Raw genomic sequence first — 22,289 nt, forward strand, 5'->3', positions numbered from 1 at the left:
CCAGGCGCACAGGCGTCACCTCGGGGAGGACACGACGGAGGAGAGAGGTCACCTGGGAGAAAGGGGACAGGTGAAGGGTGAGAATGGATAGCCATGTGGTCAATGTTATCAAACGGTTGGAGTGATATACTGTACATCATGCAGAGATTTTCTTTGGCTTTACTGATGTTATAGGGGGACTGGACCAAGTTTTTTTTCCACCATTACTGATGCAAAAAGAGTTGGGAGTGAGTTATGTTCGCTAATAGCCTACCGTTGTGTGTTCCTCTTGACTTGAAATATCCCAAACAGCCACCGTCCGTGTGAACAATGGCATAGCAAACGGGTGATGACACATGACAACGCAAACTTGATTGGTCAAGAATCTCAAGTTCTGAGCATTTCCATATCTTTAATGACAGTTGTTTGTGATGTTAACGTTAGCTCATGAATGTAAGGATGTTTGAGTTGGGAAAAATAAATGGCAGCATCATGCTGTGGGTATGTTTTTCAGCGGCAGGGTCGAGGGAACGACGAACAGAGCAAAGTACAGAGAAACCTGTTTAGCTTTGTCATGATGTTGTATTGTCTTTAGATTGATGGGGGGGGGTTCCTGAATCATGTCTGGTTTCCTGAATCATGACAATCTTAAAGACATATCAACATATCTGATTCAAAACTGTCTATATGCTATCAGTATTAGTCATAAACAATTGTATTAGTTGCAAAAGTGGTAGAACTTTGGTCATAAAGTCAGTATCTTCCAAAACTGATATTAACAAGATTTAAAGATTCTAGGGGTACGTAAGAGTTCTTTGAGGGATTTAGATTTCAACCTGCCGACATGTCAATGGCTGCCAGCACCTGAATAACCAACCTTCAGCCCACCCTTTTTCTTTACAGACAGCAGAGCTAATTGAGGCATTAGCACAAAGTGTCTCCGGACTCATTTTATTGACATAATTTGAGACAACGAATAAGACAACAAATGAGAGGATCTCTGAAAGCACCATTCTATCGGACAATTCCATTAAAATGTCCCATTAATTCAAATTCGTAAAATAGAACCACTGATTTGATCCATGTCGTCTTCTAAAGCAACGAACATTGTCACTAATGTTATGTTAAAAGAACGAGACATGTTTGTTATTAACAGACCTGCCAACCTTGAAGTATTTTTACGAGTACCACCTTCGTGGCTGCACTCCCGGCCCTGGACCCCACGGCGGCACACGTACGACACCCACACCACTCAAATCAAAGGCATATGCATTTTTTTCCTCTAATATTGATGTTGGCATAAGAGTGCCTTGGTAGGAATGGTACTTGTTATTTGGCTGCTCTTAAGTAGCTACAGTAACTAGAAATACATTTTAATGTACAACCAGGGCTCTCCCTAGGATTTTACGACAAGCTGTTGCTGATATAGGCCTAATGTTGGGTAGAGGGGAGATCCGGAGTGGGTCAGTGAAGTTGGAGCATTTAGAATTTCAGAAAAACCTGTAACTGCCATTTCCGGAAACATTGAATCTTAAATTATATCAAACAATGTAGCCAACATAGTGGTCTAGTGTTTGATTCTAAATTAAATTGAGGTGGTCTCAATGACACTAACATTGTCGATTATAATCATTAGCTGTCTACTATGTGGAAAGTCTAGTGAATGTAAACTGGCTTAATTTAGTTTGGGGACAACATTCTGAATAATTCAACTACTGAATGTAATGTGAAAGTCTAGCCAACTGTATTTGGAATATGAAACAATTGAACTAGGCCTATATGAGCCCGTTTCAGATCGCCATCCCTGACATAATCCATCAAGTTAGGTCTGACTACTAAACTCAGCAAAAAAAGAAACATCCCTGTTTCAGGACCCTGTCTTGCAAAGATAATTCGTAAAAATCCAAATAATTTCACAGATCTTCATGGTAAAGGGTTTAAACACTGTTTCCCATGGATGTTCAATGAACCATAAACAATTAATGAACATTCACCTGTGGAACGGTTGTTAAGACACTAACAGCTTACTGTGAGACACCTAAGACAGCGCTACAGGGAGACAAGACGGACAGCTGATCGTCCTCGCAGTGGCAGACCAAGTGTAACACCTGCAAAGTATCGGTACATCCGAACATCACACCTGTGGGACAGGTACAGGATGGCAACAACAGCTGCTCGAGTTACACCAGGAACGCACAATCCCTCCATCAGTGCTCAGACTGTCCGCAATAGGCTGAGAGAGACAGGACTGAGGGCTTGTAGTCATGTTGTAAGGCAGGTCCTCACCAGACATCACCGGCAACAACGTCGCCTATGGGCAAAAACCCACAGTCGCTGGACCAGACAGGACTGGCAAAAAGTGCTCTTCACTGACGAGTCACAGTATTGTCTCACCAGGGGTGTTGGTTGGATTAGCGTTAATCGTTGAAGGAATGAGCGTTACACCGAGGCCTGCACTTTGGAGCGGGAACGATTTGGAAGTGGAGGGTCTGTCATGGTCTGGGGCAGTGTGTCACAGCATCATCGGACTGAGCTTGAGCTTAATGCAGCTGGTGGCCACACCAGACCTTGATTTTGTCCCTTTGTTCAGGGACAAGAATTCCAGAACATATTCCAGTCTGTGCTAGCAAAGCAGCTTAGCATCTGCTTTAACTGACCACTTTTTTTATTGACTGAGTCACTGGTGCTTCCAGCTTAAATTTTTGTATGTAATCAGGAGGATAGAATTATGGTCAGATTTGCCAAATGGAGGGCAAGGGAGAGCTCTGTACACATCTCTCTGTGTGGAGTATAGGTGGTCTAAGGTTTTTTTTCCCTCTGGTTGCACATTTATTAACATGCTGGTAGAAATTTGGTCAAACTGATTTAAGTTTCCTTGCATTAAAGTCCCCAGCCACTAGGAGTGCCGTGTCTGGATTAGCATTTTCTTGTTTTCTTATTGTGGTATACAGCTCATTGAGTGTGGACTTAGTGCCAGCATCGGTCTGTGCTGGAATGTAGACAGCTACGGTAAAATACAGCTTAAAAACTCTCTAAGCAGATAGTATCTCATGATAAGACCACACTATCTCAGGCAAACAAAACCTCGCGACTTCCTTAGATATCGTGCACCAGCTGTTTACAAATATACATAGAGTGCCACACATGGCTTACCAGAGTCTGCTGTTCTATCCTGCCGATAGAGCATATAAACTGCCAGCTGTATGTTATTCAGCCACGACTCGGTGAAACATAAGATATTACAGTTTTTAATGTCCTGTTGGTAGTTTAATCTTGCTCATAGGTCATCGATTTTATTTTCCAATGACTGCACGTTGACCAATAGAATGGGATGGCAATGGGGTTTTACTTGCTTGCCTTCAAATTCTTAGAAGGCAGCCCGAACCACACCCCCTTTTTCTCAGTCTTCTCTTCACGCAAATGACGGGGATTTGGACTTGTTCCCGGGAAAGCAGTATATCCTTCACGTCGGACTCATTAAAGGAAAAAGCTTCTTCCAGTTCGTGGTGAGTAATTGCCACTTCTCAGTAAAAGGCACAAGACTGCCCGCTTGAAGTTTGCCAAAAGGCACCTAAAGGACTCTGACCATTAGAAACAAGATTCTCTGGTCTGGTCTGAAACCAAGATTGAACTATTTGGCCTGAATGTCAAGCGTCGCGTCCGGAGGAAACCTGGCACCATCCCTACAGTGAAGCATGGTGGCAGCATCATGCTGTGGGTATGTTTTTCAGTGGCAGGGACTGGGAGATTAGTCAGGATCGAGGGATAAGATTTATGGAGCAAAGTACAGAGAGATCCTTAATGAAAACCTGCTCCAGAGCACTCAGGACAGAACAGGGACCCTACGCACACAGCCAAGACATTGCATGAGTGGCTAAGGGACAAGTCTCTGAAGATCTGGAGTATTGTGTGTAGATAGAGGAAAAAATATATTTAATCAATTTTAGAATAAGGCTGTAAATGTAACAAAATGTAGATAAGGTCAAGGGGTCTAAATACTTTCCGAATGCACTGTATTATGACATTTTGGTATATTTTTGTTCGCTTTGGTCTGCGGTTATGATATCGTTCAGGACCTTGAGCGTGGCTGAGGTGTACCCATGACCAGCTCTGAAACCAGATTGCATAGAGGAGAAGGTACGGTGGTATTCGAAATGGTGGGTGATCTGTTAACTTGGCTTTCGAAGACCTTAGAAAGGCAGTGTAGGATAGATATAGGTCTGTAACAGTTTGGGTCTAGAGTGTCTCCCCCTTTGAAGAGGGGAATGACCGAGGCAGCTTTCCAATCTTTGGGGATCTCAGACGATACAAAAAAGAGGTTGAACAGGCTAGTAAAACGGGTTGCAACAATTGCGGCGGATAATAGATTTTGCAGCTCTTTCAGAACATTGGCTATCTGGATTTGGGTGAAGGAGAAATGCGGGGGGCTTGGGCAAGTTGCTGTGGGGGATGCAGGGCTGTTGACCAGGTAGGGGTAGCCAGGTGGAAAGCATGGCCAGACATAGAAAAATGCTTGAAATTCCCAATTATAGTGGATTTATTGGGCAGCTGGGAGGAGGTGTTCTTATTCTCCATGGACTTTACAGTTTTCCAGAACTTTTGGCGAGTTTGTGCTACAGGATGCAAATTTCTGTTTGAAAAAGCTAGCCTTTTCTTTCCTAACTGCCTGTGTATATTGGTTCCTAATTTCCCTGAAAAGTTGCATATCGTGGGGGCTATTCAATGCTAATGCAGTACTCACAGAATGTTTTTGTGCTGGTCAAGGGCAGTCAGGTCTGGAGTGAACCAAGGGCTATATGTGTTCCTAGTTCAATTTTTTTTTATGGGGCATGCTTATTTAAGATGGTGAGGAAAGCACTTTTAAAGAATAACCAGGCATCCTCTACTGACGGAATGAGATCAATGTCCTTCCAGGATACCAGAGCCAGGTCGCCTAGAAAGGCCTGCTCGCCAAACTGTTTTAGGGAGCATTTGAAAGTGATGAGGGGTGGTCGTTTGACCGCAGACCCATTAAGGACGCAGGCAATGAGGCAGTGATCGCTGAGATCCTGGTTGAAGACAGCAGAGGTATATTTGGAGGGCAGGTTGGTTAGGATAAATATCTATGAGGGTGCCCGTGTTTGCAGATTTGGGGTTGTACCTGGTAGGTTCATTGATAATTTGTGTGAGATTGAGGGCATCTAGCTTAGATTGTAGGACAGCCGAGGTGCTAAGCATGTCCCAGTTTAGGTCACCTAACAGTACGAGCTCTGACGATAGATGGGGGGCAATCCATTCACATATGGTGTCCAGGGCACAGCTGGGGGCAGAAGGTGGTCAATAGCAAGCAGCAACGGTGAGAGACTTGTTTCTGGAAAGGTGGATTTTTATAAGTAGAAGCTAATATTGTTTGGGCAAAGACCTGGATATTATGACAGAACTCTGCAGGCTATCTCTGCAGTAGATTTCAACTCCACCCCCTTTGGCAGTTCTGTCTTGTTGGAAAATGTTATAGTTAGGGACGGAAATTTCAGGGTTTTTGGTGGCCTTCCTAAGCCAGGGTTCAGACACGACTAGGACATCCGGGTTTGCAGTGTGTGCTAAAGTAGTGAATAAAACAAATTGTATAACAGTATAACAGAGTATAACAGAACTGATGTTGCAGGCGAAAGCCTGAGAAAAATCCAATCCGGAAGTGCCCCAGGTTTTGAAAGCGCTGCATTCCAATGACTCCCTATTTGGCTGTGAATGTACCATCAACGAGCTTACGCTTTCTACGTATTCCCCAAAGTGTCTACAGCATTGTGACGTAGTTTTACGCATTTCTGATGAAGAATAGCCGCAGGCGGCCCACATTGCGTAAGTGGTCACATGGTGGCTCCGAGAGAGATTCTCGCGTAAAATACAGAGGTAGCCATTACTCCAATCGGTCCTAGAGAAAAACGAATTGTCCCGACGGATATATTATTGAATAGATATTAGAAAAACACCTTGAGGATGGATTCTAAACAACGTTTGCCATGTTTCTGTCGATATTATAGAGCTAATTTGGAATATTTTTCGGCGTTGTGGTGACCGCAATTTCCGGGCGATTTCTCAGCCAAACGTGAAGAATAAACAGAGCTGTTTCGCCTACAAAAATAATATTTTGGGAAAAAATGAACTTTGGCTATCTACCTGGGAGTCTCCTGAGTGAAAACATCCGAAGTTCATCAAAGGTAAACGATTTAATTTGATTGCTTTTCTGATTTCCGTGACAAGGTTGCCTGCTGCTAGCAAGGCATAATGCTATGCTAGGCTATGATAAACTTACACAAATGCTTGTCTAGCGTTGGCTGTAAAGCATATTTTGAAAATCTGAGATGACAGGGTGATTAACAAAAGGCTAAACTGTGTTCCAATATATTTAACTTGTGATTTTCATGAATAGGAAGATTTTCTAGGAAGATTTATGTCTGTTGCGTTATGCTAATTCGTGTCAGGCGATGATTACGCTCCCGGATCCGGGTTTGAGAGTCACAAGAAGTTTTAACATGCATGAAACCAAGGCTTTTACGGTTACAGAAGTCAACAACTGAGAGCGCCTGGAGAATGGGAGTGGAGCTAGGCACTGCAGGGCCTGGATTAACCTCTACATCACCAGAGGAACAGAGGAGGTTTTAGGATAAAGGTAAGGCTAAAGGCTATAAGGACTGGTCGACAAGTGCGTTCGGAACAGAGAGTAAAAGGAGCAGGTTTCTGGGCACGGAAGAATAGATTCAAGGCATGATATACAGCCAAGGGTATGGTAGGTGAATACAGTGGAGGTAAATACAGTGTGAATACAGTGGAGGTAAACCTAGGCATTGAGTAACGATGAGAGAGGTATTGTCTCTAGAGTAGAGGTCGACCGATTAATCGGAATGGCTGATTAATTAGGGCCGATTTCAAGTTTTTATAACAATCTGTAATCGGCATTTTTGGACACCGATTATGGCCGATTACATTGCACTCCACGAGGAGACAGCGTGGCAGGCTGAATACCTGTTATGCGAGTGCAGCAAGGAGTCACATAAGGTGCTAGCTAGCATTAAACGTATCTTATATAAAACAATCAATCTTAACATAATCACACTTGTTAACTACACATGATATTACTAGTTTATCTAGCTTGTCCTGCGTTGCATATAATCGATGCGGTGCCTGTTAATTTATCATTGAATCACAGCCTACTTCGCCAAACGGGTGATTTAACAAGTGCATTCGCGAAAAAAGCACTGTCGTTGCACCAATGTGTACCTAACCATAAACATCAATGCCTTTCTTAAAATCAACACACATGTATATATTTTTAAACCTGCATATTTAGTTAATATTGCGTGCTAACATGAATTTCTTTCAACTAGGGATTTCACTTCTCTTGCGTTCTGTGTAAGCAGAGTCAGGGTGTATGCAGCAGTTTGGGCTGCCTGGCTCGTTGCGAACTGTGTGAAGACCATTTCTTCCTAACAAAGACCGTAATTAATTTGCCAGAATTGTACACAATGATGACATAACATTGAAGGTTGTGCAACGTAACGTAACAGCAAGTGAATAAAACCCGTTAGATAAAATGCATAACTGTTCCGTATTTCACTGAAAGAATAAACATTTTGTTTTCGAAATTATGTTTCCGGATTTGACCATATTAATGACCTAAGGCTCGTATTTCTGTGTGTTTATTATAATTAAGTCTATGATTTGATAGAGCAGTCTGACTGAGCGGTGGTAGGCAGCAGTAGGCTCGTAAGCATTCATTCACACAGCTCTTTCTTGCATTTGCCAGCAGCTCTTCGCTGTGCTTCAAGCATTGTGCTGTTTATGACTTCAAGCCTATCAACTCCCGAGATTAGGCTGGCAATACTAAAGTACCTATTAGAACATCCAATAGTCAAAGGTATATTAAATACAAATGGTATAGAGACGAATAGTCCTATAATAACTACAACCTAAAACTTCTTACCTGGGAATATTGAAGAATCCTGTTAAAAGGAACCACCAGCTTTCATATGTTCTGAGCAAGGAACTTAAAACGTTAGCTTTTTTACATGGTACATATTGCACTTTAACATTCTTCTCTAACACTTTGTTTTTGCATCATTTAAACCAAATTGAACATGTTTCATTACTTATTTATTTGAGACTAAATTGATTTTATTAATTAATGTATTAATATAATTGTCATTATTACAAATATATAAATAAAATACGCCATCTTGGATGACTCAAGAACAGAAGCATGCTGAGGCATGTTTCTCGTCCATAACATATTTCTATCTGAAAGTTCAAAAATGCTGCATCCTGCTGAACGCGCTCCAGGTTGTTAGCTATAGCTAGCTAATGAGGTAACATGACTGAACAAGGTGTAGCCTAAACAAATGATTAACGGTCCGGTCAGCAAGTAGCCTAGATTTAGAACAGCCAGCGATATGCTTAATGAATGCAAAATGTGGCCCGCCAATGAACAATCGGAATAAAAAAAACTTAGCACCGGTATTATGGGTCATATCTTTTGAACGGCAATGCTGTTTTCTCTGAGGAAAAGAGGGAGACTTGGTTAGTACGTCGTGCGAGGGCTGAGTGAGACTACAAAATCTAAAACCTTTCTTTACTCAAGGGAGAGAAAAACATAGCTAGACTATTGTTTTACTATAAACTTAATGCTAATATTATTTTTAATTTCATAAAGCAGCTTGTGTTTCATAACCAAGCAAAGGGTATATAACTAGAAGGTGGTGACTGATTAGCTATGGGGAAGCAAGAGTCGTATGTGTAATACACGATGTGTATAATCGGAAGCGGAGTCAGAACGGAGCCTGTCTGCCCACACTCATCTCTTGCTCCCAGGCAGCTCACCAGCTGATGAAGGACGGGTGCCGGGTGCGGCGTGTCCTTTCCACTAATGAACAGAACTGGCCTGCACATCTGTGCTTCTAATATTAATTGTGCTTATCACTGAAATGCTCTCAATCTCTCCAAAAACTATTCTCCAGTCCACTTAGTAGTCAGATTTTAGTGCCAGAGATTTTTTGGGGGTTCTAGTTTTTTCTATTTAGCCAGCAATAGGTGTTTTTAGTCTATTTTAGTCACAATTCTTGATGACGAAAAGAACACTGCCCACCTGTCTCTGGACACGCGGCGAGGCCGTGTGCAGCAGCGAGAACAGGTCCTGCATCAGTGTTAGCTGCTGGGCCAGGTATTGGCGGCCCACGTTGGAGCCGCTCAGTGCCAGCACCATGGAGAGCAACTCGAAGCAGTAGGCGTCTGAGGAGGCGTCGTCATCGCTGGGCTGCGAGTTGGCGTTTTCCTTGCTGGAGATGGCATGCTCCCATTCCTCACGCACACGGGTCGCCTCCATGCGAATGGCCTGGACTATGTGGGCGCACACCTAGAAGGGGGAAGGGTGAGGAAAGCGAAAGAGGGATATGAAGTCAATTTAAAGTGTTAAGATAACATGGAGAGGGTAAGCAGAGTCAGGGGCTTGAACCCGGTCCCTCAAAGTCTGCTACTGAGGAGTATTGTAGCCAGAGATCACATTGTATTAGTTTTATATTGTAGATAATTGCACTATATTGGCCAGGTATTCCATAGGTTGTCAGGTAGGAGAATACTGACCTGTTTCTGCAGGTTGGTCAGCTTGCTCCGGCTGAAAATTATGCCCACCATGTGTTCCTTCAGGTCTGCATCTGAAGGCGCCTGATGACAGGTAAACAATAACATGTAAACGACAATATTTATCATCTTAATTTACTAAAAAGTTACAGTGTGAAATAGTGGGTGAAAAAGGTTGGGAACCCCTGGTATACAGCATGACCCCTGACCTTATCCTCTCCCTCTGGTGATGACAGCAGGTTCTTCTCCTCCTGTTCAGGGGTGGGCTCAGCATCTCCGCAGATCAGCTTCCCAAACACCTACATACACACACACATCAACGGTAAAACTTTAACCTAGCCAATTCTCTTAGATCTAAAGTGAACATTTTGACCCCATAGTGTGATTGACAGTTGAACCGACCTGTGAGGTAATGAGGCGGAACACGCGGAGTGTCTCAGCCTCACAGTTCTTCTGTTGGGCCACGCTGGCCGAGATCTGCCCCGCAATCTTGATGCTCTCGCCCTCCTTCCATCCCAACACCTTGACCTGGCGCACCCGCAGCGTGTTCTCTGGCCCCTTCAGCTCCACCTTGATCACATGGTGGTCTCCCCCAGGAACCTCGCTGGTCACCCAGCCCATGTGACGTGAGTCGAGGTCGATCTGGAGAGAGGTGGGGAGAAGAGATTGGGTTGTATTGTTAAGGTTGTATTGACACCGGGGTGAATCAAAATGTTTAGTACTGCTTTTCTTTTGTTCCTTCTTTTGAAAACAGATTTTAATTTACGTACAGTAAATTATAATACACATTGTACAGAAGGGCTTTAATTGCTGTAAGATTGCCATATCCTGTGGTATAGTGGTTAGCTATATTAGGCTGTATCTCACTTATATTCCCAATTAGTAGTGCAATACATATAGTGACCTACTTTTAACCAGAGGCACAGCTTAGGGTGATTATTTAAGTCCTTTCCTTATTTACACAACATACCCAATCAGATGCATGGGGCTGGTCTGGCGTGTAAAGCCATGGCCTTCAGCAAATGGATGCAGTTTATCACAGTGCCATCCGTTTTGTTACTAAAGCACCTTATACCACCCACCACTGCGACCTGTATGCTCTACTCGGCTGGCCCTCGCTACATATTCGTCGCCAGACCCACTGGCTCCAGGTCATCTACAAGTCCATGCTAGGTAAAGCTCCGCCTTATCTCAGTTCACTGGTCACGATGGCAACACCCACCCGTAGCACACGCTCCAGCAGGTGTATCTCACTGATCATCCCTAAAGCCAACACCTAATTTGGCCGCCTTTCGTTCCAGTTCTCTGCTGCCTGTGACTGGAACGAATTGCAAAAATCGCTGAAGTTGGAGACTTATCTCCCTCACCAACTTCAAACATCTGCTATCTGAGCAGCTAACCGATCGCTGCAGCTGTACATAGTCTATCGGTAAATAGCCCACCCAATTTTACCTACCTCATCCCCATATTGTTTTTATTTATTTACTTTTCTGCTCTTTTGCACACCAATATCTCTACCTGTACATGACCATCTGATCATTTATCCCTCCAGTGTTAATCTGCAAAATTGTAATTATTCGCCTACCTCCTCATGCCTTTTGCACACAATGTATATAGACTCTCTTTTTTTTCTACTGTGTTATTGACTTGTTAATTGTTTACTCCATGTGTAACTCTGTGTTGTCTGTTCACACTACTATGCTTTATCTTGGCCAGGTCGCAGTTGCAAATGAGAACTTGTTCTCAACTAGCCTACCTGGTTAAATAAAGGTAAAAAAAATAATAATAATAAAAAAATAAACATGTGTTAATTAATGTGTTGTGAAATCTGTTCTGAATATATTGTAATGTTTTTAAAATTGTATAAGTGCCTTAATTTGGCTGGAGCCCAGGAAGCTAATGGGGTTCCATAATAAATACAAATACATATTCAGTGTGTGTTACCGTGGGTATGAATCCAACTGCTCCTATGTCTGTGTCCCATTCAATGCATCGCTCTCCTTCACGTTCATAACTTGGGGGATTTTTTTATGTATTTTTAGAAAATTACAAAAATAAGAGGCCAAACCTGTTTGATTCTGCAGAGGTCCTCCACGGCTTTGCCACACAGGAACGTCACGGAGGTGACTTTGTTCTGTGAAGTGAGATTGATATTAAAGCCGCTCTTCTCTATGATAACAGACAGTTTTTCCATTAATCTTAGATTGTGGCATCTGATTAATTCGATTTTGGAGAAATACGTCCCTTTCAGTCCTCCCTACTCACCCCGATATCGCGGGAGTTGTCCACGTGCACGGTGACGTAGGAGGCGTTGATGCCCTTGACGCAGCTGATGGTGATGCTCTTGGTCTTGTTTTTGTCCTCATCTCCCGACTCCCAAAAGGTCTCAGTGGAGCCGTCCGTTAGGCTGCCAATCATGGCAGGTCGGCTGGACGTCTTGATGTCCACCAAGATGGTCAGGTCCTTCAGACTGGTCACCAGGCACAGCTCCTGGAAGGTCAAATGATGTTCAACACCTCCCAGCTATATAGATAAATAAGATTTTTTGGACAATTTAGAAATGAACATTTCAGCCACACAAGTGGATACAACGCATTTAAAATCAAAAAGTTTTACAATGTAGTTACTCCTAAACCTAGTCCCACAAAAAAGTGATAATTTTATCAATAAAGAAGGTCCAGGGTCATGTTCATTAGGCACTAAACGGAAGAAAGCAGACTGAAAATAGGAGGGAATACCAGGACTTAAGAAATAACCTTTTAAAAACATTTAATTTTTTTGCATTCCCTAATGAACACGACTCAGGTATCTGTTGTGTTGGTCAGCACCTTGGGTCTCAGACAGCATTTGTGGTACCTGACTCACCTAGTCTCTTCTTTACCTGCTTTCATAAGGTCAAGCTAGCCACCACAAAACATCATGGGCCAGTTTCCCAGATCCAGCCCTGGTTTAAAAATCATTCTCAAAGGAGATTCCCTATTTGAATAACTTCTTAGTTCACTACTAGGCTTAATATGGGTCCGGGAAAACAGCCCTATGAGTGTGGCTCTCCTATTGGATTCTGTCTCACCTGGCTCATGGCCTCGTAGCCAGACTGCACACTGATGTTGAAGCTCTCCTCGCTGTCGCCATCGTCCGACTTGGACAGGATGTTGTTGATGTGGTGGAACACGTTGCTCTGGTGCAGGAACTGGTGGTCTGACTGTTTGAACTTCAGACTCCAACACCTGATAGAAAGAGGAGGACACACTCCGGGTCAACGATGAGATCACGCACTCACATTGATCAGTATACAGTGGTAGCTAAGTTGGTTGGAGAATGGTGCACCCAAGGGCGCCTGAGCAATGGAGAAAACGGAGCAGCTGCACCACCACTTTCAAATATATATATTTTTTGCAACCCCACTCTATTAATAGAAAATGATCCATTTGTAATTTTCATTGATTTAATGTTTTGAACTAGTCTGTATTAAAATATTTTAGAATTAAGATTGCATTTTGCACCCCCAACCCCCGTCGCCTCAAGTTGAATGGTTTTAACCACTAAAGTTTTGCTTCACTTCCGCACGACATACTGTTTTGGTTCAGTGCAGTTAATAGAAAGTGCTAGTTACACCGCTGGTGTTAAAATGAAAAAGAACTGCAAAGGAAAATGGTTTATTTATTTTGTTGTGCTGTTACATTTGTATTGTTGTTTCATGTCCGATGCACTCAGGGTGTTAAATATAATTTGAGAGTAAATTCATTGTATAATTTCACTTTGCCTATAAGAACCAAATACATTTTTTATAAAGTGCCTTTTACATCAGCAGATGTCACAAAGTGTTATAGAGAAACCCAGCCTATTACCCAAAACAGCAAGCAATGCAGATGTAGAAGCACGGTGGATAGGAAAGACTCCCTAGAAAGGCAGGAACCTAGGAAGAAACCTATAGTGAGGAACCAGGCTCTGAGGGGTGGTCAGTCCTCTTCTAGCAAAGCAGGGTGGAGATTATAAGAGTACATGGGCATGTCTGATTAGGCTTTGCTGTGTCGCAGCCTCTGGACTGAGTAGCCTTATCTTCCATCAGCCAATTCATGTTAGGTAGCTCGTGGGCTGTTAATGAGAAGTTCGCAAGTAGATACTGAAAAATAATCAGTATGCCTAATATTACATGATTAAATCTAGGGGTGTAATGGTACTCTTATTGTACCAAAAACTGTCCGCTACGGGAAGCTCGGTTTGCACTGTGAACTCGAATGAATAAATATTAAAAAAAACACTAGGCCTATAGGCTATGCCTGCATTGTATGCCCTTGAGTAAATCTGAGCTGTAAAAACCATTTCAGGCTATTCCGTTAAACAACAATAGCCTATGCGCACATTGTAATCAAAATTCAAATCTTAATTGCCGCATTTCAAACAGACCTTTTGTGAGGCGCAGCCGGGAACTAGTTCTGTACGATGACGAGTGGTGGGGTCATTCCACCAGGATGATCCTCCATCATCGTAAAACCCAAATTTCCTCTCATCTTAAGAAGGCACGATTCTCAAGGTAGGCTTCAGTAGAATGGTGTGTGGTTATAAGAACCAAAACGCAATCACATTATGTATGCCGTGGTGTAGTTTGTCTCTATTCATCAAATTCGGCTTACACAGAAATAAATTACGCAGAATGAATATGAATAGCTCGCAAGACCATTTATTTTTATGAAGTAGCTCTTTTGAAATAAATGGTTGGAGTCCCCTGCTCTAGCCCAAACCGTTGAAATATGACCCATATTACTGGAGCAAAAGTTTATTATTTTAATTGCAGATTCAGGGTGAAATGTGTATATATATATATATAGCTGCCCAAAAAGATCAAATTTTCTTATGATTCATTCATAATATGTTTGCATGTGAACATAATCTATGGCCAGATGTTTATGCAAAAATGTTCAAGTTGACAGTTCAATGCCCTACCTGAAAACACTGCCATATTGAGAAAAAAAAATCGTGTTTTATGGGTCACAGGGTTGGTAGGGTTTCATACCTATCAATTAATTATTGGGCGTGGGAAGGGAGTAGAATAGTAATCTAGTCATCAAAACACTTTTTCAATAGAATTTATTGTGCCAAAACCAAAGAAAAATACAGTGCCTTCAGAAAGTATTCAAACACTGACTTACTCCACAATTTGTTGGATGGATTTTTCTTTCTCTCACGCATCTACACAATACCACATAATGACAAAGTGAAAACATGTTTTTAGAAGCATTTTCAAATGTATTGATAATTAAATCCAGACAATCTCATTTACATAAGTATTTACACCCCTGAGTCAATACTTTAAAGAAAAACCTTTGGCATCGATTACAGCTGTGAGTCTTTCTGGCTGAGTCTCTAAGAGCTTTCCACAATTGGATTGTGCAATATTTGCCAATTATTATTTTCAAAATTCCTTCAAATTGGTTGTTGACCATTGCTAGACAACCATTTTCAGGTCTTGCCATAGATTTCGAAGTAGATTTAAGTTAAAACTGTAACTCGGTCAGTCAAGAACATACACCGTCTTATTGGTAAGCAACTCCAGTGTAGATATGTTAAATAAAGGTTAAACAAAAATAAATAACAATTTTGGCCTTATGTTTTAGGTTATTGTCCTGCAGAAAGATCTTGTGGAATTCATCTTTGAATTGATGGTGCCGGAGGAGGAGATGGCTGCTGTTTTACGGGCTCCTAACCAATTGTGCTGTCGTGTGTGTTTTTTCCCGTTATTTGTAATTTATTTTATACACAATGTTTCTGCCTCCGTCTCTTTACGACCGAATAGAGCTTCTGGATATCAGGACAGCGATTACTCACCTCGTTCTGGAATAATATTTTTTTTCGAGTCGGATGCAAAGGATTTACTTCAGACACCCCACAAGGCCCAAATCCCCGTCATTCACATGAAGAAGAGACGGAGATATCGGGGACGTAGGTCGGGGTGCCTTGTAAGGATCCGACGGCGAGTGAGTAACCCCCCTCTACCATCAGTCCTAATAGCCAACGTGCAATCATTGGATTACAAAATGGATGAGCTCCAATCAAGACTATCCTACCAAAGGGACATTAAAAACTGTAATATCTTGGCTGGGTGGGTGTTCGGTCTATTAGCAAGAAAGACAGCTGGTTTACGAAATCTAATATTAAGGAAGTATCTAGGTTGTGCTCGCCTGAGGTAGATTATTTCACGATAAGGTGTTAACCACACTATTTACCAAGAGAGTTTTCATCTATATTTTTCATAGCAGTCTATTTACCACCACGAATCGATGTCGGCACTAAGACCTCACTAAACGAGCTGTATAAGGCCATAAACAAACAAGAAAATGTTCATCCAGAGACAGTGCTCGCTCCTAGTGGCCGAGGACTTTAAAGCAGGGAAACTTAAATCTGTTTTTACCTAATTTCTACCAGCATGTTAAATGGGCAAGCAGAGGAAAAGAAACACTAGACCACCTTTACTCCACACAGAGACACAAATTGGAGTACATACAGTGGTTCCTCCGTTAAAGGTTTTGGGACACCTTGAGTGCTGCTGCAGCATTCTGTGGCACGTCATTTAATTGTCAGACATTATTTCTGTTACTGCAAGTTATTGCTAGTTTGACCACCAGAGGGCATCTTTGAGAAGCATTTGATAGTGTTCCGTATTGGCATTACCAGAGAAATTAAAACCGTTTCTGTAATAACATAGTATATGGGATTGATTCGAATAAATGTGGCTTAATTAATTAGATTAATATTATGGTGTTTCTATTCAGAGAAAAGCAAAAACCATTAGGATGGAATCGAAAATATGGCACAGTACAACATGACGGTCAGGAGTAGGATTGGAGGATTCTAAATAGTTTGCCTTCATAAGACAACTTTGTTCCAATATTTCTGTAAATCAGTGTTGGAGGAAATTATGGTTGAAATGACTAATTATGTATACATTCCAATCAGAACTGACTAGTCCAAATGCTATAATGTACTGTACAAATATGAATTTTCTCTCTTGCTCCCATTCCCAATTGTATATAATGTAGTCAGGAGTTTAGTAACAATGATGGTCTGTTCCTTGTACAAATAAATGTACTATCTCCAGGTGGCAGGGACGGACTATCTCCAGACTGTCTAGAATGCTGATTTATACTGACTGACCTTGACTTCAGGCGTGGAGCGAAGGCTCGAGAACTATAGGGCCTCTCTACCGGTGTCATGAAAGAGATAGAACATTTAGAAAACGCTGACTTCATTTTCAGTTTATAACCTGTGGAAAAATGTGTATGTGGCAGTACTCTCTTGTAATAAACGCTGTTACCTGACTTTTAAGACTGGTCTCGATCTATTTCATGCATAATTAATGAATTTACAACTCATTAATGAAATAGAGAGAATGCGAATTTGGTTTTGGCTATATAACATATAGGAATTTAGAATTCCTCTAACAATCAGTGATATTTATTCCCATAGTAATTCGTTATGGATCCATAACTAAATCAACATTTGCATTTTGAAAGACTATTTTTTATCATTATTGTATTAACGAAATGTGTTTACTTGTTTATTAGGCTACTGTGCAGTCTACAATACATACTGTAGTAAACATGGGAAAGTGCCTAATTCCTTACATGAGGGAGAGCAGGCCATGTCTGTACTACAGACCGCAGGGCACGTGGAAGACCGGTGTTATTTCGTAGTTGTGATGTCTTCACTATTATTCTACAATGTAGAAAATAGTTTAAAAAAAAGACATACTGGGATGAGTAGGTGTATCCTCATTTTTGACTGGGACTTGACTGGAACCACTTGATATGATTGGTCATATAAAAACCTTGGGACTCAAATGCGTAATGAGCGCTCTAACCCCCTTGTGGTGCTCTGGCGCAATGAAGTCGTGACGCTGGGTACCTCTAAGTCCTGCGGTGTAAGCTTGCAACGTTTAAAGGAATAAACCCAGTAGCTCTCCCTTTCCCTCCATTTGGCAAATCTGACCATAACTCTATCCTCTGGATTCCTGCTTACAAGCAAAAACTGAAGCAGTAAGTACCAGTGACTTGCTAAATAAGGATGTGGTCAGATGACGCAGATGCTAAGCTACAGGACTGTTTTGCTAGCACAGACTGAAATATGTTAATAATATAAGTGAATCGATGATGCCATCCCAACAGTGACCGTACTTACAGTTGAAGTCGGAAGTTTACATACACCTTATCCAACTACATTTAAACTCAGTTTTCACAATTACTGACATTTAATCCTAGTAAAAATTAGGATAACCGCTTTATTTTAAGAATGTGAAATGTCAGAATAATAGTAGAGAGAATTATTTATTTAAGCTTTAATTTCTTTCATCACATTCTCAGTGGTTCAGAAGTTCACATACACTCAATTAGTATTTGGTAGCATTGCCTTTAAATTGTTTCACTTGGGTCAAACGCTACAGGTAGCCTTCCACAAATTTCCCACAATAAGTTGGGTGAATTTTGGCCCATTCATCCTGACAGAGCTGGTGCAACTGAGTCAGGTTTGTAGGCCTCCTTGCTCGCACACGCCTTTTCAGTTCTGCCCGCAAACTTTCTATAGGATTGAGGTCAGGGCTTTGTAATGGCCACTCCAATACCTTGACGCTGTTGTCCTTAAGCCATTTTGCCACAACTTAGGAAGTATGCTTCGGGTCATTGTCCATTTGGAAGACCCATTTGCGACCAAGCTTTAACTTGAGATGTTGCTTCAATATATGCACAAAACTTTCCTACCTTTCCTACCATCTATTTTGTGAAGTGCACCAGTCCCTTCAGCAGCAAAGCACCCCCACAACATGATGCTGACAAGCCTGTGCTTCATGGTTGGGATGGTGTTCTTCGGCTTGCAAGCCTCACCATTTTTTCTCCAAACATAACGATGGTCATTATGGCCAAACACTTCTATTTTTTTTTCATCAGACCAGAGGACATTTCTCCAAAAATTATGATCTTTGACCCCATGTGCAGTTGCATACTGTAGTCTGGCTTTTTTATGGCGGTTTTGCAGCAGTGGCTTCTTCCTTGCGGAGCGGCCTTTCAGGTTATGTCGATATAGGGGCAGCAGGGTAGCATAGTGGTTAGAGCGTTGGACTAGTAACTGGAAGGTTGCAAGTTCAAATCCCCGAGCTGACAAGGTACAAATCTGTCATTCTGCCCCTGAACAGGCAGTTAACCCACTGTTCCTAGGCCGTAATTGAAAATAAGATTTTGTTCTTAACTGACTTGCCTAGTTAAATAAAGGTAAAAAAATTAATAAAATAGGACTCGTTTTACTGTGGATATAGATACTTTTGTAACTGTTTCCTCCAGCATCTTCACAAGGTACTTTGCAGTTGTTCTGGGATTGATTTGCACTTTTCACACCAAAGTACGTTTATCTCTATAAGACAGAATGTGTCTCCTTGCTGAGCGGTGTGATGGCTGCCTGGTCCCATGGTGTTTATACTTGTGTGCTATTGTTTGTACAGATGAACGTGGTACCTTCAGGCATTTGGAAATTGCTCCCAAGGATGAACCAGATGTGTGGAGGTCTACATTTCTTTTGTGTGATTTATTTAGATTTTCCCATAATGTTGAAGGTAGGCCTTGAAATACTTCCACAGGTACACCTCCAATTGACTCAAATGATGTCAATTAGCCTATCAGAAGCTTCTAAAGCCATGACATCATTTCAGGAATTTCCCAAGCTGTTTAAAAGATATAGCTTTCGTCTTATTGAAAGATAATATGCTCTGTCCAAATGTATGGTTAAAATGATTTAGCTGAAGGCAGGTTTGAGTTCAAAGCGGAGGTGAACTTTGAGCAACAGGGGCCACCGTACCTGAGGGCCATCTGCTGCAGGGAGCTGCCACTAGGAAGTGACATCATGAGGTCAGAGATGGTCTGGAGGAGGCGGTGGAAGGTGTGTGGGAGGGGGTGGGCGGCCTCCCCGGCAATCACAATGTCAGACAGCGGGTGCTCACACACTCCAAAGTCCCTCTCCTGTGTGTATGAAGAAAATATGATTGAAAAGTTTATAAAAACACATATTAAGGATGAAATGACTTCAGACTATGTCTGAATATAGAAAATGTTTGTACTGGTACCTCAAATAAAACCGTTTATGTATCCAGGTTTGTCTCATTGTGATAATCTAATTTGGAAGAGACCTGCTTCGCAAGAGACGACGCGCGACCCCCCCCCCCCCCCCCCCCCCATCACCCATGTCCTGGATTCTTAATCAATCAAATGTATTTATAAATCCCAAAGTGCTGTACAGAAACCCAGCCTAAAACTCCAAACAGCAAGCAATGTGGGAGTGGAAGCAAGGTGGCTAGGAAAAACTCCCTAGAAAAGCCAGAACCTAGGAAGAAACCAAGAGAGGAACCAGGCTATGAGGGGTGGCCAGTCCTCTTCTGGCTGTGCCGGGTGGAGATTATAACAGAACATGGCCAAGATGTTCAAATGTTCATAGATGACCAGCAGGGTTAAATAATAATAATCAAACATCACCTGCTCAATCACAATTTCCTTGTTCCCATGGGCTTTATTTTCATCCTCCTCCTCTTCCTCGGGTTCAAATGGTGACGGGGTGAGGGAGGCGACAAAGTGCCACAGGATGTCGTGCAGCGAAGTGGTCTGGATCACGTTACACAGCAGCCAGTTGAATGCCTGAGGAGGGGGATATGGGTTAGATGGTGGCTCAGTCCTTTTCAGTGCTTTTCAAACCACTAACCTAACCTTAACCTAATCTTAACCCTAGTACTACTACTTCAGAAAAATAAACATTTTAATCAGTTTATCATCTCAGATATTGCCTACACTTTTGTCCTTTCTAACAGGTCCGTCTAGCGACTACCACTGACACCTCAAAGAGGTTAGCCAATAGGCTAATCACATTAGCATTTGACATTACACAAGTAACTGTTTAATTGTGCTATACAACTGCAAATGCCCAGCTAGAGTAAGCATGAGACATTTTCCTATGGGAAATACTTAACTTCTTGGGGGCAGTATTGAGTAGCTTGGATGGTGCCCAGAGTAAACTGCCTGCTACTCTGTAGCTAATGATGCTAATATATGCATATTATTAGTAGTATTAGATAGAAAACACTCTGAAGTTTCTAAAACTGTTTGAATGATGTCTGAGTATAACAGAACAACCAGGAAGTGGGACATCTGATGTTTGTAGTTTTTCAACTCTTTGCCATTCCAATACACAGTGTAAATGGGGTCATATTGCACTTCCTAAGGTATCCCCTAGATGTCAACAGTCTTTAGAACTTTGTTTGAGGCTTCTACTGTGAAGGGGCAGAGAATGAGAGGGGATTGAGTCAGAGGTCTGCCAGCAGCCTCGGTCTTCTGATGCGCGGTCAGAGAAAGTTACCTCTCGTTCCATTGCTTTTCTACAGACATTAATTCTCCGGTTGGGACAATATTGAAGATTTATGATAAAAACATCCTAAAGATTGATTCTATACTTCGTTTGACAAGTTTCTACGACCTGTAATATAACTTTTTGAACTTTTCGTCTGACTGGACCTGAACGCACTTTTGGATTTGTTTACCAAACACCCTAACAAAAGAAGCTATTTGGACATAAATGATGAAATCAAACATTTATTGTGGAACTGGGATTCCTGGGAGTGCATTCTGATGAAGATCATCAAAGGTAAGTGAATATTTATAATGCTATTTCTGACTAATGTTGACTGCACAATATGGCGGATATCTTTTTGGCTGCTTTGTACTCAGATTTTTGCATGGTTTGCTTTTTCCGTAAAGTTTTGTGGCTCTCTGCAAAATCACCTCATGTTTTAGAACTACTGAACGTAACGCACCAATGTAAAACGATTTTTTTTATATAAATATGCACTTTAGCGAACAAAACATACATGTATTGTGTAACATGAAGTCCTATGAGTGTCATCTGATGAAGATCATCAAAGGTTAGTGATTAATTTTATCTCTATTTGTGCTTTTTGTGACTCCTCTCTCTGGAAAAATGTCTGTTTTTCTGCGACTTGGTGGTGACCTAACAAACGTTTGTGGTGCTTTCGCTGTAAAGCCTTTTTGAGATCAGACACTGTGGCTGGATTAATGAGAATTTTATCTTAAAAATGGTGTAAAATATTTGTATGCTTGAGGAATCTTAATTATGAGATTTTGTTGTTTTGAATTTGCCGCCCTCCACTTTCACTGGTTGTTGGCGAGGTGGGACGCTACCGTCCCACATATCCCAGAGAAGTTAATGTACACCATCATGTGTACATTAAGAGTATCTTTGACAGATGTACCTCCATGGCGAAGACCCTGCAGGCAGACTTGCGGAGGGCATGCTTCATGGCCACCTCCAGACCCTCCAGGTCGTGGTGCTGGATGACGAAGGCCAGGACAGGCCACTGGAAGTTCCTCTCGCCCTTACTGAGGGATCCATGGGCCGAGATTAGACGGGACAGTTCCGGGGACGGGTGGCGCAACAGAGAGGAACCCACTTCTGGAGGGGAGGACAGTGTTGCAATTATGTGATAATGCCTGAGAAGCTGGTGTTTGGAGGATATATTGGCACGGGGGTTGTTAGGCCCGAGATGAAGTCTTTGGGGGCATTATCACTTTTATACAACAGGTTTTAACCAATCATCATTCAGGAATAGACCCACCAATTGTGTAAATATGATATAAATAACAAAACAATAAATACGGTAT

At 41.9% G+C, this 22,289-nt stretch overlaps 1 protein-coding gene across 30 annotated transcripts in view; it reads right to left on the reverse strand.

The window, feature by feature from the left end:
- LOC109904047 (E3 ubiquitin-protein ligase MYCBP2) overlaps positions 1-22,289 on the reverse strand; it is a 340,396-nt gene that overhangs the window by 35,603 nt on the left and 282,504 nt on the right. For 24 of the 30 annotated variants that reach the window (XM_031793326.1, XM_031793404.1, XM_031793443.1 and 21 more), the window contains 11 exons: positions 21,881-22,080; positions 20,097-20,255; positions 19,426-19,586; positions 12,659-12,815; positions 11,854-12,111; positions 11,657-11,722; positions 9,991-10,230; positions 9,798-9,887; positions 9,592-9,672; positions 9,098-9,364; positions 1-52 (listed from right to left, as the gene is read on the reverse strand). The exon at positions 1-52 is cut by the window's left edge and continues 232 nt beyond it. In XM_031793326.1, coding sequence (XP_031649186.1) covers positions 1-52; positions 9,098-9,364; positions 9,592-9,672; positions 9,798-9,887; positions 9,991-10,230; positions 11,657-11,722; positions 11,854-12,111; positions 12,659-12,815; positions 19,426-19,586; positions 20,097-20,255; positions 21,881-22,080 — 1,731 coding nt within the window. The remainder of the gene's footprint in view (positions 53-9,097; positions 9,365-9,591; positions 9,673-9,797; positions 9,888-9,990; positions 10,231-11,656; positions 11,723-11,853; positions 12,112-12,658; positions 12,816-19,425; positions 19,587-20,096; positions 20,256-21,880; positions 22,081-22,289) is intronic. The other 6 variants (XM_031793477.1, XM_031793485.1, XM_031793367.1 and 3 more) reach the window with 3 other exon arrangements.

This window comes from Oncorhynchus kisutch, linkage group LG2 (assembly GCF_002021735.2).
Source record: "Oncorhynchus kisutch isolate 150728-3 linkage group LG2, Okis_V2, whole genome shotgun sequence".
In the NCBI taxonomy this organism is placed as follows: Eukaryota; Metazoa; Chordata; class Actinopteri; order Salmoniformes; family Salmonidae; genus Oncorhynchus; species Oncorhynchus kisutch.